Source organism: Scyliorhinus canicula, chromosome 23 (assembly GCF_902713615.1).
Source record: "Scyliorhinus canicula chromosome 23, sScyCan1.1, whole genome shotgun sequence".
In the NCBI taxonomy this organism is placed as follows: Eukaryota; Metazoa; Chordata; class Chondrichthyes; order Carcharhiniformes; family Scyliorhinidae; genus Scyliorhinus; species Scyliorhinus canicula.
In genome coordinates, this window is record NC_052168.1 from 7786868 (window position 1) to 7802592 (window position 15725).

Consider the following 15725-nt stretch of genomic DNA (forward strand, 5'->3'; position numbering starts at 1 on the left):
TGGTGTGGTCCCTTTCAATTTATTCCTTGGTTACAGTGCTCCTTATGAGCTAGCACTTCAATTCACTTTGTTAATTTATTAACTAGCCCCCGTGTTTAATTATAATCTCAAAAGTATATAGAGAAAGACTGCCTGCCGTGACTGGTGGGCATCACAGTAGCTGGAGGGCAACGTTTTTGTTTAATTAGTTACGTTTTCTTGAAAAATGTGCGACTTCTGTTACAGTGCCCCTTTAAGGGACTACCACTCTAATTTAATGTGTTCATTTGCCAATCGTTTAACTGTTCTCTCAAGGGAGTATAAATGGAGACTGCCGGGGCACTAAACGGGTAGGTACGAAGCAGTCATACGTAATGCTGCGTTCTGTAAATGAACCTGTTGTGAAGAAATGTTTTACTGTCCGGTTTCAGACTTCACCAACCGTTTGGGGATTGATATAATTGCGCCAACGTACTGCGTCATCAACATGTGGGTGACGGTCTGAATTTTGTTTTGCTGGGGGGGGGGGGGTCAGCCATTAGTCTGGTCCTCTTTGGGGAACCAGGCACCCAGTCAGAGCGGCCTGAGCCAGGCCTCATATTGTTCCCGGGGCCTACACCGTCAGGTCGTGTTGGCGACACCGATCGTACTTCCCGTGGCGTCACAGCGGCATGACCCAGTGATCGGGGGACGAGGGGATTAGATCAGGCAGCGGGGAGGGAAACACGGCGGCTGTCAGGGGTTGAGGGAGCAATCCTACTTCTCCGGCCTCCGCGGGAAAACGTCTGGAAATGTTCATCTCTTTGAGCTAACAATCAGTAACTGAATGATCCTGAGTGGGGGGGGGGGGGGGGGGGGGGGGTAGACCCGGTATTGCCCAGGCTCCAGATTTTGTTCAGGACTCCCTCATTCAAGGCCCTACCCCCTCCACCGACATGTTTAAAGGGCCTGATCCTTGTTTTAGGTATCTGCCGGTGGAATGGTCAAACCTCGAGGTAACGAAGGCCAGGAGGGACGGTTTTATAACAACATGGGGCGAAGCTCAATGGCGGAGATGGAGATATAGATACCCTTAATGATGGCGGAACTTGATCCCACCATAATACCAAGGGGCAGGTCAGAGGCAGCCTTTAATTACAGGTGTGAGAATCTGGAGGGGTTGGATGCTTCAGGCTGGTGTCGAGAAAAAGGCAGGAGAAGGTGGAACGGTGGCACAGTGCCGGGGTGCCAGGTTCGATTCCCGGCTGGGTCACTGTCAGTGCGGAGTTGGCACGTTCTCCCCGTGTCCGCGCGGGTTTCCTCCGGGTGTTCCGGTTTCCTCCCACAGTCCAAAGATGTGCAGGTTCAAATGAAATGAAATGAAAATTGCTTATCGTCACGAGTATGCTTCAATGAAGTTACTGTGAAAAGCCCCTAGTCGCCACATTCCGGCGCCTGTTCGGGGAGGCCGGTACGGGAATCGAACCGTGCTGCTGGCCTGCTTTCAAAGCCAGTGATTTAGCCCTGTGCTAAACCAGGTTAGGTGGATTGGCCACGATAAATTGCCCTTAGTGTCCAAAAACAATAGGTGGGGTTTCTGGGTTACGAGGACGAGGGCGGGGGGGGGGGGGGGGGGGGGGGGGGGGGGGAGTGGGCCTCGATTGGGATGCTCTTTCAGAGGGTGGGCAGAGACCCGATGGGCCGAATGGCCTCCTTCAGCACTGTGAGGTGGCTCCGAGGAAGCATTGGAATGAGGAAGAAAAAAAAAATCCTGGATCTAAAAATAAAAGGGCCTTTCAATTCTGGCAATGCCAGTAAAAACCTGTCGAGGCGAATGAGGCAACTTACGTTCACGTTGTACTGAGAATGATCGTCCATTATAAAGTTGGAATTCGAATATTTCTTCCTCTGTTCTGCAATACAAAATAAGGGAACATTGAGGGCCAGAGGTGACAACAGCAACAGGAACAGACTGGCTTAGTGACGCCCTGGTGGTTCTAAGATTCAGCAGGTACAGGCGTGGCTGGCTAAATGTGGAACATTCATTATCGCAACTTTCTGATCCTCGAAACAACGCTCAGCCCCGCATTCATTTATGTTTGCTCTTTCTTTTGCGGCCTGTTTTCTCTCTCTCTCTCTCTCTCTCTCTCTCTCTCTCTCTCTCTCCCCCTCTCTGTCTCTCCCCTCCCCCCCCCCACCCACCTCCCTCTCTGGCTGAAGGCAATTGCCTTCAGCAACCGCTCAGTCGCAGAGAGTGACCTTTTGCAAGATCTCAAAGGGAATGCGAGCCAGCCTCACATTACTTGTCGAACCAGACTGTCTGGTTCCTGTTTACCAGGAAGGGCAGGGCCTGGGATATGTCCAGATCAATTATTTGCTTCTCCATTCGCTCAGAAATGGTTCACGACTGGGGGCGAGGGTGGTGGGTGGTGAGTGGTGGGGAGGGGGGGTGGGGGGGGGCGGGGTGGGGGGGGGGGAGTGACCTCTCTGACAGATGGCTGTTTCCCCCCCCCCTCCCTCTCTCCGCATCTCGCGTGACGGGCACCGGGTTGTCCGCCGCCACACCCAACCGATCGCTCTTCATGCCCCAGTGGGCGGCGCTGTAGCACAGTCGCTTCACAGCATCCGGAGTCCGGAGGTTCGATTCCCGGCTTGGGTCACTGTCTGTGGCGGAGTCTGCACGTTCTCCCCCGTGTCCGCGTGGGTTTCCCCCGGGTGCTCCGGTTTCCTCCCACGGTCCAAAGACGCGCAGGTTAGGTGGGATTGACCAAGCACAAATTGCCCCTTAGTTAGGTAGGGTTGCTGGGTTACGGGGAAAGGGTGGAAGTGTGGGCTTAAATGGGGGTGCACTTTCCAAGGGCCGGTGCAGACCCGATGGGCCAAATGGCCTCCTTCTGCACTGTAAATTCTATGATAATTCAGACACCGTGAGTCCATTTATTGGACCATGTTGTACTGACAGCTGTAGACACATATATATTGGACATGGTGAGGGGAGGGAGGGGGAGGGGAAGACGGGAAGTCCATCTGGTGTGCTGGCAAATATTTACCTCTCAATCGACATCAATAAGTTGGACTAACTGGTCACTATCACAGTGTTTGCTTGAGAGAGCTTGCTGTGCATAAATTGGTTGCCACCCCCTCCTACACCGCAGCAGTAGCTGCACTTCCAAAGCGCACCCTTGGTGTGTAAGGCAGCTCTGGAGCATCCCGAGGTTGCGAACGGCGCTATATGAATGCAAGGTCGCCCTGTTTGCGGCCACCCCTGATCCCGTTCAGGGGGTTGGTTGGCTGGACCACTTACCCGAGTGAACCCCAGGTTTCGGGGAAGGGGATGGGGAGTTCCAGGAGCCGGGGGTCGTGGTGGGGTGAGGGGGGAAGGGTGGTGATGGGGGTGGAATTCCAAGGGACTGCCCCCCCCCCCCCCCCCCCCCCCCCCCCAGGGCCAACTTAGGAAATCGAGACCAAGGTGTAGAACATTGCAGAAAAATCCTAAATTGATTGGCTAAGGTGAGTGTTGCCTGCCGCTTAGGGCCCGATTGTCAACAACAGGGGTAGATTAAAAATATTAGGTACGAATAATAAGGAACAAGTGACCAGCATGTGACTATTGCCTTTCATCTTTTACTTTTAAACAAGAATTATTGCAACTAATAACTTCTGTTAATTATTAGTAGCATTTATCAGTACTAGTAGAGTGTTTTAATATATATTTTTTGGTAATAGCAAGTTTAAATCATAAGTAATGGAATGGCACGGCTGTTCCACCCTCGACAGTGCACATCCTGTGCAACGTGGGAACTCCAGGGCGCTTCCCGTGTTCTGGATAACCAGGTGTGCAGGATGTGTCAGCAGTTGCAACAGCTTGAACTCTGGTTTGCAGAGCCTGAGCAGCAGCTGGAGTCACGTCGATGAGGCTGGGAGCCGTGTGTGGGTTCCCACATTTTATCGATGTGGTCACCCCCACAGTTTAACAGGAGGCTGGGGAGAAAGGGAATGATTGACCACCAGGGCGGTCCAGGATAGGGTGTTGCCTCCTGGGTTCCAGGGCCAGGGAGGCAGCGGTGTCGTGGCATCATCACCGGACTAGGAATCCAGAGATCCAGGGTAATGCTCCGGGGTCCCAGGTTCGAATCCTGCCAGGGTGGATGGGGAGTCTAAAGGAGGACCGTGAGACCATTGTCGGTTGTCGTAAGGGCCTATCTGGTTCACGAAATGTGACTCCAGACTCACGCAATGTGGTTGACTCCCGAATGGCCTCAGATTCAGGACAATTGGGGATGGGCAATAAATGATGGAGCATCCAGCAGCGCCCACATCCCCTGAATTAATCGGAAAAAATATATCACGGAGCACCCTGAGTGGGGAGGGTGAACAATCAGCACTCATGGTCCACATTGCTACCAACAACATAAGTGGAAAGGGGACATGTGCTTCTGTAGTCAGGATTTAGGGGGCCAAATAGAAAATTAATAAGCAGGAGCTCGAAAGTAATAATCCCTGGATGATTACTTTTAGAAGGATAAGGCGGAGGAATGCGTGGCTGTAAAGATGGTGCAGGAGGGAGGCCTTTACATTTACAGGGGTGGCACGGTAGCACAGTGGTTAGCAGTGTTGCTTCACAGCGCCAGGGACCCAGGTTCAATTCCCCTGGGTCACTGTCTGTGCGGAGTCTGCGCGTTCTCCCCGTGTCTGCGTGGGTTTCCTCCGGATGCTCCGGTTTCCTCCCACTAGCCCCAAAAGACGTGCTTGTTAGGTAATTTGGACATTCTGAATTCTCCCTCCGTGTACCCGAACAGGCGCCGGAGTGTGGTGACTTAGGGCTTTTCACAGTAACATTATTGCAGTGTTAATGTAAGCCTACTTGTGACAATAAAGATTATTTTAAGATTATTATATTATTCCTCTGAATCATAGAATCCCTGCAGTACGGAAGGAGGCCATTCGGCCCATCGAGTCTGCACAGATCCTCCAAAGAGCATCCTAACCTTGGTCCACACCCCCGCCCCAAACCGCAGTCCACCTAATCTTTGGACACCAAGGGGCAATTTAGCACGGCCAATCCACCCAACCGCACATCTTTGGACTGTGAGAGGAAACTGGAGCATCTGGAGGAAAACCCACGCAGACACGGGGAGAACGTGCAATGTACACACAGTCAGTTACCCACGCCCGGAATCGAACACGGGTCCCTCGCGCCGTGAGGCAGCAGCGCTAACCACTGTGCCCCGTGAAAGGGTGGGGGAGGTGGCACCTGTGCAAGACAGATGTGTTGTATCTGAGCAGAACTGGGGTCAGCATTGGGACATCTGTTTTTCCTGATACAGTGACGCCCTCGAACTTGGTGGTATGGGGAAAATTTCATAAATTGCAGGTGATGCAAAACTTGGGAAGCGTTGAAATGTGAGGAGGACGATGTAGAACTTTGAAAGAACACAGGCTGGTTGCTGGGAGGGGCAGAGAGGTGGCAGATGAAGTTAAATGCAGAGAAATGTGAAATGATTCACTTTGGTCTGGGCAGCAGCGAGGGGCCAGACAAAATAAAGGCTTTGGAGGGAGTGCAGGAGTGGACGATCCCAGGGATGAGGAACTTCCGTTTCGTAGATAGATTGAAGAAGTTGGGACTCACTTCCTTGGAGAAAAGGAGGCCGAGGGGAGATTTGATGGAAGTATGCAAAACCATGATGGGTCCAGAGAGGATATTATAGATTTGGAGATGATTTGAGCTCTTCACCCAGTGGGTGGTGCGAATCTGGAACTCGCTGTCTGAAAGGGTGAGACAGGCGGGAAACCCCCACAACATTAAAGAAGTATTTACACGAGAACTCGAGGGAATGGGGCGCTTGTTTTGGAAATAGACAATCTGCACGGTTATGGGGAGAGGCAGGAGAACGGATCGAGGTGAAATGCGCACTTGGAGAGCTGGAGAAGGCATTCCGAATGGCCTCCTTCTGAGCTGTGCCAATTCGGTGATTCTGATGCCTGCCCTGCCCTGGCCGAGTGGCCTGTCGGTGCTGCCCCTCGAGGCTGGCCTGCCCAAAGGGGGCAAGAGCCTACGGGACCCGTAGACCACCCATGGAGCCAACCCTGAGAGGGGGGGGGGGGGGGGGGGGGGGATAGGAAACAAAAAACATCCAAAAACAATCCATGCCTGCCTGTCATTCCTCGGCCAGTCAAAGTTATCGCTTTGCCTCGTTTACTTTCATTCCAGGAACGATTATTCATCCTCGAAACAGATACCAGCAAAGCCACGGGTAAATGAAAGGAACCAATTTGGCGACACAGTCAATGTCTATCGTTGGCAGAGGAGATAGTGTCTGATTTCAATAGACAGCTTGTGTGTGTGTGTGTAACTCAAAACCCCATTTGATTGTATCAATCAATCGCCTGTTGAGACCCTTGCGGAATGCTGGTGCTGCGATTTCCTGTCAACTACTGCTACCTGCTCCTGGCAACACTGCTCAGCTGTAGGCTGGTATTGGTATCACTGGACTGACCCGCAAGTCAGGTGTAGGAGAGGGCAATGAAGATCTGTGGTCCTACTACCCTGCCCCAACAAAGGCTGTTTCAATCGTTCCAGCAGAATGCTAAAGATTAACCCGTCCCTGTTAGTTATATAAGTTCAGGTTTTGTACATACAGCTGGAAGCCTTCAATTGGGTGACTGCTTCAGTGGATAGAGAGCATCCTATCCAGCTGCATCACAGCCTGGTGCGGCAACTGCTTGGCCCAAGACTGCAAGAAACTTCAGAGAGTCGTGAGCACCGCCCAGTCCATCACACGAACCTGCCTCCCCCATCTGTCATGATATGCAAACATGCAACCAATGAACACTCAGAATAGGACACAACCAATGGGCAGTCAGGACACTCAGAGGTGGCATCACCACAAGGGGGCATGACATAAACGCCAGAGAAGGGATGAGGCACTCACACCCTGCCTCTATCCGCAGACAGACATCTAGAGAGTAAGTCAGAGTTGATCAGCAGCATCACACCCCAGCACGTGGCTTAGAGCAAGCTGGTACAGTTAGACTGAGTTACTACAGTTAGATTAGCAAAGAGTCAAACTCATTTGAGAACTGTGTTCAATAAACACGATGAACTTATTTCAGAGTCTGGAGCATCCTTTAGTTAAGACTGCATCAAGTAGCAGCCTGTGTTAACCGAAGCAGCAGAACACAACACCATCCATTGACTCCGTCTATACCTCCCGCTGCCTGGGGATCGCGGACAGCATAATCAAAGACCCCTCCCACCCGGCTAACTCACTCTTCCAATCCCTTCCATCGAGCAGGAGATACAGAAGTCTGAGAACATGCACCAACAGACTCAAAAACAGCGTCTTCCCCGCTGTTACCAGACTCCTAAACGACCCTCTTATGTACTGACCTCATTAACACTACACCCCTGTATGCTTCAACCGATGCCGGTGTTAGGTAGTTACATTGGACGGGATTCTCCAACCCCCCCCTCCCGCCGGGTCGGAGAATCGCCGGGGGGGGGGGGGGGGGGGGGGAGCGGCGTGAATCGCACCCCCACCAGCTGCCGAATTCTCTGGCGCCGGAGATTTGGCGGGGTGGTGGGAATCGCGCCGCACCGGTCGGGGGCCGTTGGCAGCGGTCCCCCCGGTGATTCTCCGGCCCGCGATGGGCCCATCGGCCGCCCGTTTTTTTCCCGGTCCTGCCGGCGTAAATTAGAGTAGGTCCTGACCGGCGGGACCTGTTGGCACGGGCGGCCTCCGGGGTTCTCGAGGGGGGGGGGAGGGGGGCGCGGGGGGATCTGAACCCCGGGGGGGGGGTGCCCCCACGGTGGCCTGGCCCGCGGTCGGGGCCCACCGATCCGCGGGCGGGACTGTGCCGTGGGGGGCACTCTATTCTTCCGCACCGGTGGCTGGAGCGGTCTGCCATGGCCGGTGCGGAGACTAAGCCCTCTGCGCATGCGCTGGGGTGACGCCAGCACACGCCAACTCGCGCTGGCCGGCGGGGGCCCTTCGGTGCCGGTTGGCGTGGTGCCAAGCCCCTTCCCTGCCGGCCGGCACGGCGCAAACCATCCTGCGGCCAGCCTAGCCCCTGAAAGTGCGGCGGATTCCGCACCTTTGGGGTGGCCCGACGCCGGAGTGGTTCACGCCACTCCTTCTCGCCGGAGTGGCCCGCCCTACCGATTACGGCAAAACCCGCCCAACGTGTACCTTGTGTTGCCCTATTATGTATTTTCTTTTATTTTCTTTTCTTTTCATGAACTACATGATCCGTTGAGCTGCTCGCAGAAAAATACTTTTCACTGTACCTCAGTGCACGTGACAATAAACAAATCCAATCCAAGCGTATAAGATGCAAAGTAGAAGTTGCCATTCTCCCAGGTGACCCTCGGCTGCTTTCCCCTTTGAGGGGGGAGAGCTGACTGGTGGTGATTTAACCCGAGGATCGCCACACCTCAGGCCAGGGGCAAGGTTGAGAAGACAGGGCCACAGCTGGTACGGGGAACTGAACCCACGCTGCTGGCCTCGCTGTGAAACACGAACCAACTGAACGAAACGGACCACCAAACATACAAAGAGACAGTTACCGATGCTGGGGTGGAGTTCGGAGTCACATGTTTGCAATGTTTTATTCTATGAATAAATTGGAATCTGGCCTCCCACTTCACCAATGGCCGTTTGAGATCCCAACCCCGAAACCCCGTGGAAAAATTGTCCCTACTGGGAGATTATTCCACTTCCCAAGTCAACTGTCCCATGGTCTTCCTGAATGGTGGCTCATGCCTACCTGGAAAATGGTTTGGCTGTCTGGCAGCTGGCTACGGGCGAATCGTCCGCCGTGTTTTCTTCCGGCGACCCCACTGCAAAATTAACTTGCTGGCTGTGTAGGCCGTCTTGAGGCCTCGATAGGCGCTATGTAAATGGAGGCTCTTTTCAACCCCTCCTACTTTTTTCCTTCCAGCATCGACTTGGGGGCAGAGACGGCGAATCTTAAGAGACGTGTCTCTGCTCGCAGTGCGAAGCTCGTCGGGTTTACCTCTAGATTGATCATTCTCCCCCAGAGGGCATTTGTCAAGAGCTCTGTGAGGCCGAGGGCCAATTGCCGCTCGATTGTCTAAAACCTGGACAAGCGGGAAACGTGTAGGCTGCGGTTAATGGAGAATATAAACCCCAAATTCTGTGATCTCCTCGACTGGAATTATAACCTATCTCGAGTGACAGATGCAGTGAGGGAAAATGAGACGTCCGGCACCCAGTTTGCAACTTGGAACTTTCCGGAAAGCTCACTCCAGCTCGGTTGGCAACCTCAGATTAGTGGGGAGAGCTGGGCGTCGACTGAGGATGGGCCTACTCCCTGACAATAAACCTCTCGGGAGAGGTGGGCACGGAGACCAGTCAGATCCCCCCCTCCAGCGCGGTGCTGAGGGATCGCTGCGCTGTCGGAGGTGCCGTCTTTCGGACGGGATGTGAAACAGGATCCCCCCCCCCCCCTCTGCCCTCTCAGGTGGGCGCGGAAGACCCCCCTTCAATTCTGAGGAAGAGGACAAGCAAGACTCTCCCTGGTGACCTGGGTCAGCATTTACCCCTCAACCAACAACTGGCCACAGAGTGGACATAGAACATAGAAAATACAGCACAGAACAGGCCCTTCGGCCCACAATGTTGTGTCAAACATTTGTCCTGGATTAAGAACAAATTAATCTACACCCCATCATTCTACTGTAATCCATGTACCTATCCAATAGCCGCTTGAAGGTCCCTAATGTTTCCAACTCAACTACTTCCACAGGCAGTGCATTCCATGCCCCCATGCACCATTCCATGTTGGTTTAGCTCACTGGGCTAAATCACTGGCTTTTAAAGCAGACCAAGCAGGCCAGCAGCACGGTTCGATTCCCGTACCAGCCTCCCCGAACAGGCGCCGGAATGTGGCGACTAGGGGCTTTTCACAGTAACTTCATTGAAGCCTACTCGTGACAATAAGCGATTTTTGTTTTTCATTTTCATTTAATTTCATTCACTACTCTCTGGGTAAAGAACCTACCTCTGACATCCCCCCTATAATCTTCCACCATTCACCTTAAATTTATGTCCCCTTGTAATGGTTTGTTCCACCCGGGGAAAAAGTCTCTGACTGTCTACTCTATCGATTCCCCTGATCATCTTATAAACCTTTATCAAGTCGCCCCTCATCCTTCTCCGTTCTAATAGAAAAGGCCTAGCACCCTCAACCTTTCCTCGTAAGACCTACTCTCCATTCCAGGCAACATCCTGGTAAATCTCCTTTGCACCTTTTCCAAAGCTTCCACATCCTTCCTAAAATGAGGCGACCAGAACTGCACACAGTACTCCAAATGTGGCCTTACCAAGGTTTTGTAGAGCTGCATCATCACCTCACGGCTCTTAAATTCAATCCCTCTGCTAATGAACCCTCGCACACCATAGGCCTTCTTCACAGCTCTATCCACTTGAGTGGCAACTTTCAAAGATCTATGAACATGGACCCCAAGATCTCTCTGCTCCTCCACATGGCCAAGAACCCTACCGTTAACCCTGTATCCCGCATTCATATTTGTCCTTCCAAAATGGACAACCTCACACTTGTCAGGGTTAAACTCCATCTGCCACTTCTCAGCCCAGCTCTGCATCCTATCTATGTCTCTTTGCAGCCGACAACAGCCCTCCTCACTATCCACAACTCCACCAATCTTCGTATCGTTGGTAAATTTACTGACCCACCCTTGGGATTGGTTGTCCATCATCGTATAGGGGTATCTGGGAGCGCACAATGGCGGCTGCATCTCCAACGTTAGAATAGTAACCTTTGGAATGCCGAAAGGTTATGAAAGGTGCTATATAAATGCAAGTCTCAAACACAACACCTGAGAGTCAAACGCCCTCCAATCGCAGACAGTCGCTCCTCCGCCTTTTGCTCAACCTGTGCCGGACACCTGGGGCACGATTCTCCGTAGTGAACAGAGGTTCGGCTGGCAGCAGCAGCAGGAGGAGGAGGGGGTGGGGGGGGCGAATCCGGTCCCTCAAACTGCTTCTCACTCCGCTGGATGTGACTTTCAAAGCTCAAACGTCGAACAATCTTGCTGATTGCAGTTTGATCTGAGAGGGAAGTTGAATTGCAAATCCGGGCACGCCTGGCGTCACCCGTGACAGAAATAACACGGCATGCCAGCTTCTGTTCCTCGTTCCTGGGGCAGGACGCCCTTTACCCGAGAGACAGCGCCCCTTTAAGCAGCAGGCGAGGCCCACCACAGATAATCCAGGGGCAGGAGCAGAAGGAATTGAGCTAACGTCACGCTCCGCGTGACCACATGGATGACCCAGCATGTTTTTACAGTCCCGGAAAGGTGGCAGTGAGCTGGTGCACAGCAAGCTCCCACAGGTGATCACGATGGGTCACAATCCCGTCATTGCAGCAATTAGTCTCTGACTGACCCGACTTCGACCATCTCCCTCGCTGGGATACCAGAGCCTGGGCCTTAAAGGGAAAACCCGGATTGAGCGCAGATCCGCTTTTTCAAAGGGGGGGGCGGGGCGTGTATCGATAGATTCCTCTGAGCCAGAAGGTTGTGGGTTCAACTCCTACTTCAGAGGCTTGAGCACACGATGAAGGCTAACGCTCCGGCGCTGTACTGGTGGGAGCGCGGCGACTTCAAACAGGCCCTGTTTGCCCTCTCAGGTGGCTATCAAAGATCCCACAGGCCGCTATTGGAAGAAGAACAGGGGAATTTTCCTCAGGGCCCTGGGCAAATTTATTCTCCAACTAAATAAAGATGCTTGATCTGGTCAAGACCACATTGCCGTTCGTGCCGTGCCTGAATCAACTGTCCCCGTTTCCTGCATTTCAAAAGCACTTCATTGGCTAAAAGTCACTTTGGGCGGCCCTGAGATTGTGAAAGGCGCTACACAAATGCAAATCTTTCCTTTCTGAATGTAATTCAATACCCACCGATTGGAATCATAGAACTCCTCCAGAGCAGGAGGAGGGCCATTCAGCCCATCGGGTCTACGCCGACCTTCCGAAAGAGCATCCCGCCCAGGCCCACTCCCCGCCCTGCCCCCAGTAATGACCCCACCTCACCTGCACATCTTTTAGCGCGGCCAATCCACCTAACCTGGCACACCTTTGGACTGTGGGAGGAAACCGGAGCACCCCCTATGCAGACATGGGGAGAACGTGCAGACTCCGCACAGACAGTGACCCAGCGGGGAATCGAACCTGGGACCCTGGAGCTGTGAAGCAACTGTGCTAGCCGCTGCACCACCCTGCCGTCACGATTGATTGCCCATTGACAAAAAACTGCAGAGTATACAATAATTTGGGGACACGTACATACACAAGAATGAGGCCCCTGCTCCCGCTTTTTCCAAGAAGATCGTGGGGCTGATGTGGCTGAGGCCTGAACACCACTTTCCAGCCAGCAAACAACCCATGACTCCATCGTCAATGAATAACCTGTCTAACCCGGCCTGGAGTATCTTCAATGATCCGCAGCCTCCACTGCTCGCTGGGGGGGGGAGAGATTCCCACAGACTGATGACCCTCTGGGAGAAGAAATTCCTCCTCATTTCCGTCTTCCACGGGAGATCCTGACTTTTTCAATCTGTGCGGCATGTAGATTTAGGCTGAAGTGTTTGTGCCCACGTTATTCTGCCGCCTTGGAGTTGATCAATGGTCTGTGGGGGGGTGCTCTGTTTTTATGCTGTCCCGCTCAAATCATCTCCCCCCCCCCCTCCGAGCGCCCGCCCCCCCCCCACCCTCCGCCGCCCCCCCCCCCCCCCCCCCCCCCCCCGCCCCCCACCACCACCTCCATCTCCAAAAGCATTGATCGCCAATGAAGCGAAGCTAACTTTGCCAGCGCCTAACTGCCCCCTTGGGCACCTCACTTCATTCTTCACGCATAGGTTTGCGTCGGGGGAGAGTGGGTGGAGACCATTTGGGCAGTGGAGGAGGAGGTTTGGTGGGGTGGGGTGGGTCGAAGAGGGGGCACACAACAGAACATAAACCCTGGCTCTGCACATTCGCCTTTCCCATCAGGAAACCCAGGGTGTAGCTAATTTAACTCTCTCCCTCTCTCTCTCCCTCTCTCTCCCTCTCTCTCAGGGGCTGGTTTAGCTCACTGGGCTAAATCGCCGGCTTTTAAAGCAGACCAAGCAGGCCAGCAGCACGGTTCGATTCCCGTACCAGCCTCCCCCGCGGGGACAGGTACCGGAATGTGGCGACTAGGGGCTTTTCACAGTAACTTCACTGAAGCCTACTCGTGACAATAAGTGATTTTCATTTCATTTCCTGTTCCTCAACCCGCCGGGTGGGCAGAGCCCCCTTTGATTGAAGCCCGCGTTCGGGGTTGGAAAGGAATTTAAAAAAAGGCAAACAAAAATAAATCTCGGAGCAGTCGCCCTCAAGCGCCCTCTACCCCGCCCAAAATAAAAACGTCCGGGAGGGTAAGTAACGCAACATTGGCCAAGGATTGCAGTCCCCCTGACTGTGTGCGGTTTTCTCACACTTCCAGAAACTTCCAAATTGCCCCCCCCCCCCCCCCCCCCCCCCCCCCCACCCCCCACTCCCCCCTCTCCCCCCTCTCATCTGAAATTCAAACACGGAGCGTGTGACAAAGTTCCATTCTTTACCTGCTCCCAGGCTCGGCAGAGTTCGTCACCACGCTCAAAGACTTTTTTCTTTTGGAGCTGTTTGCTCTGGTGTGGCCCCGGGAGGAACCGGTCAAACCGGTCTCCTCACAGGGAGGCTCCGTGCTCCCTCAGATAGGAGGTTCCTCAGGAGATAGCAGGCGAACGGTTTCGTCACCTCTCTGGGTTTTTCTTTTTATTGCACACACAATAATTTTCATTCGGGGGGGAAGAAAAAAAGGCGAGGCAGGAATTAACTCTGCCAGCGCCGTTCTTGCGCCTGGCATGTGTATGTAGGGAGCTGCAGAGCTATTACTGACAAGACCCAGGTTCCACAACCCTCCAGCAAACCCCCCCTTTTCCCCCAACCGGCTCTGTCAGTTTATTCTCTACCACGGTGGACGGGGAAATGTGAGGGGGTGGGGGCTTATAATCTTGGACAATGGGACATAACCGTAAGACCAGGGGCTGGTTTAGCTCACTGGGCTAAATCGCTGGCTTTTAAAGCAGACCAAGCAGGCCAGCAGCACGGTTCGATTCCTGTACCAGCCTCCCCGGACAGGCGCCGGACTGTGGCGACTAGGGGCTTTTCACAGTAACTTCATTGAAGGCTACTCGTGACAATAAGCGATTTTCATTTCGATGGGCAGCACGGTAGCATTGTGAATAGCACAATTGCTTCACAGCTCCAGGGTCCCAGGTTCAATTCCGGCTTGGGTCACTATCTGGGTCACATCCTCCCCATGTCTGCGTGGGTTTCCTCCAGGTGCTCCGGTTTCCTCCCACAGTCCAAAGATGTGCAGGTTAGGTGGATTGGACATGATAAATTGCCCTTAGTGTCCAAAATTGCCCTTAGTGTTGGGTGGGGTTACTGGGTTATGGGGATAGGGTGGAGGTGTTGACCTTGGGTCGGGTGCTCTTTCCAAGAGCCGGTGTAGACTCGATGGGCTGAATGGCCTCCTTCTGCACTGTAGATTGTATGAGATCATTCATGAGAGAAGAGGTGCATAGGAAGAAATTTTTCCCCTTAGAAGAGGGGTCAATCGGGCAGCACGGTGGCCTAGTGGTTAGCCCGATTGACCCCTCTACCACGGTGGACGGGGAAATGTGAGGGGGTGGGGGTGCCCGAGGAAAATCCTTTTCGCCCAGAGCGTGGTGGGAAGCTGGAACTCGCTGCCTGAACGGGTGGGGGGGGGGGGGGGGGGGGGGGGGGGGGGGGACCCTCACAGCTTTTAAGGAGCATTTAGATGAGCATTTGATACACCATTGCATACACGGCGATGGAGCAAGTGCTGGAAAGTGGGATTAGAATAGATAGGGAGCCCGATGGTCGTCACGGAAACGATGGGCCGAAGGGCCTCTTTCAGTGCTGTAAAACTCTATGGCTCCAGGAATTAGGAAAGAGTGGTCGATGTGTTGATGCCTCGCACACAAAAAACAATAGTCACAGGGCAGCATGGTGGCCTAGTGGTTAGCACAACCGCCTCACGGTGCTGAGGTCCCAGGTTCGATCCTGGCTCTGGGTCACTGTCCGTGTGGAGTTTGCACATTCTCCCCGTGTCTGCGTGGGTTTCGCCCCCACAACCCAAAAATGTGCAGAGTAGGTGGATTGGCCGTGCTAAATTGCCCCTTAATTGGAAAAAATAATTGGGTAATCTAAATTTATTAAAAAAAAACAGTAGTCACTGGCTCAGGTAATTCTGCTAAATTTGAGACGGGCCGATTCTCGTGAACCCAAAGTATAAAAGGGTATGGATCGAAGGTAGATGGGTGGGGTTAAGGATCGGAGGAGGTTACAGAGGGTATGGTAAGGGGCAGTGTATCAGAAATGCATTCTGCATTTTGTCCACTTGAGGCTACCATACATGTATACACCAGCAGAGGGAGTTTGCTTGGGAGAGAAGATAAAGCATTCATGTCTGACGGCTCATGCATTCGAAATGTCTCTGGCTGAATATATAATTGCACTGGAGGGTTTTGAGTGCAGTGAGAGGTTTGGTGAAAAAAAATGGACGGGAATGTTAAGGCTGAGGCTTTGCTAAACTGGGAATCAACAGCACCAGGGACCCGGGTTCGATTCCCGGCTTGGGTCACTGTCTGTGCGGAGACTGCGCGTTCTCCCCGTGTCTGCGTGGGTTTCCTCCG

At 53.3% G+C, this 15725-nt stretch overlaps 1 protein-coding gene across 4 annotated transcripts in view; it reads right to left on the reverse strand.

Moving 5' to 3' along the window:
- LOC119956448 (epidermal growth factor receptor kinase substrate 8-like protein 1) overlaps positions 1-15725 on the reverse strand; it is a 97473-nt gene that overhangs the window by 44045 nt on the left and 37703 nt on the right. For 2 of the 4 annotated variants that reach the window (XM_038783698.1, XM_038783697.1), the window contains exon 4: positions 1807-1871. In XM_038783698.1, the coding sequence (XP_038639626.1) occupies positions 1807-1871 (65 nt within the window). Of the gene's footprint in view, positions 1-1806; positions 1872-2217; positions 2237-13583; positions 13752-15725 lie in introns of those variants that run through there. The other 2 variants (XM_038783700.1, XM_038783701.1) reach the window with 2 other exon arrangements.